General features: G+C 53.3%; 1 protein-coding gene across 1 annotated transcript in view; it reads left to right on the forward strand.

Annotated features, from left to right (window-relative positions):
• Positions 1 to 1,071: 1,071 nt before the first annotated feature.
• The window catches only part of LOC102259875 (coiled-coil domain-containing protein 106), a gene marked incomplete at its 5' end in the record, with an annotated part of 11,818 nt that continues 11,510 nt past the window's right edge, over positions 1,072 to 1,379 (forward strand). Inside the window, one exon of the mRNA XM_014530114.1 lies at positions 1,072 to 1,251. Within this exon, the coding sequence (XP_014385600.1) occupies positions 1,072 to 1,251 (180 nt within the window). The remainder of the gene's footprint in view (positions 1,252 to 1,379) is intronic.

Below are 1,379 nucleotides of genomic sequence, written 5' to 3' on the forward strand. Positions count from 1 at the left end.
GGTCTGAAACTCAAGAAAGGGATCTTGGGGGGAGAGTCCCATTGGGGGGTGTCTGGGTTGACCAGGAGCAAAGCTAACCCCTGGGGGGCATTTGGCACATGTGTTGTCAGGTGGGAAGGGGAGTTGGGAGGGAACTACTCACGTCTGGAGGGTAGATGCCAGGGAAGCTGCTCAACACCCTGCAGGCACAGGGCAGCCGCACAGTAAAGGCCATCACAGTGCCCAAGCCCAGCAGTCCTGGTAGACAGAAGGTGTTGCTGCCCCTTTAAACCATGCCTGTCCCCTCCGTCTCCACTGTCCCCACCTCCAGGAAAGTGCTGTCCAGTAGAAATCGAAGGTGAGCCACCCCCAAACCAGCGGAAAGGCACAGGGAAAATGGAGGTTAATAACATTCCTTACTGAGCCCAACAGGTCCAAAGTCCTATCGTTTCAAAATATAATCAGTATAAAAGTCACCCATGAGACGGGGTACACTTTTACTAGAAGTCTAGGAATCTGTGGGTGCCCCGTTTGGCCTGCAGCAGCCCCCTAAGGCAGGCAGGCGGGAGCCACGTGCAGCTTCTTATTTATTTTTATAAAATATGCACAAAATTCGTGCAAGGGATTTGGCCCTTGCAGCCGTGGCTTCATCCAGAAGGACGTCCGGAAGTTCGTTCAGCTGTCCAGTCTAATTAGCATATTACACTTTTATTTTTTTTAAAAAATATATTTTATTGATTTTTTTTTACAGAGAGGAAGAGAGAGGGATAGAGAGTTAGAAACATCGATGAGAGAGAAACATCGATCAGCTGCCTCCTGCACACCTCCCACTGGGGATGTGCCTGCAACCCAGGCACATGCCCTTGACCAGAATCGAACCTGGGACCCTTGAGTCGGCAGGCTGACACTCTATCCACTGAGCCAAACTGGTTAGGGCTACACTTTTATTATAGATTTTTATTGATTTCAGAGAGGAAGGGAGAGAGATAGAAACATCAATAGTGAGAGAGAACCATTGATCGGCTGCCTCCTGCACGACCCACATTGGGGATGGAGCCCGCATACCCGGCAGGTGCCCTTGGCTGAAATCAAACTTGCGACTCTTCAGTCTGCAGGCCCCACCCCCTGAGCGAAGCGGGCCAGGGCGGCCACGTGCGCTTTTTAGATTTAAACGAAGACAAATCAAATTCCAGGTCCTCCGTGCGCAATAGCGCCACGTGGCTAGTGTCTGTCCCATTGGACCGCGCGCGCGCGGACCTCAGACCGGTTCCAGCCTAGCGGGAAGTTCCTTTGACAGCTCTCCGGGGCTGGACCCGATAATAAGCCTCTTCTCTCCCTCTGCACCCCCCGACCCCACTTCCCGGGTGTCATGCGGCGCCGCCCCGAACCCGCGGACCCCG

The sequence above is a fragment of the Myotis brandtii genome, unplaced genomic scaffold (assembly GCF_000412655.1).
Source record: "Myotis brandtii unplaced genomic scaffold, ASM41265v1 scaffold720, whole genome shotgun sequence".
In the NCBI taxonomy this organism is placed as follows: Eukaryota; Metazoa; Chordata; class Mammalia; order Chiroptera; family Vespertilionidae; genus Myotis; species Myotis brandtii.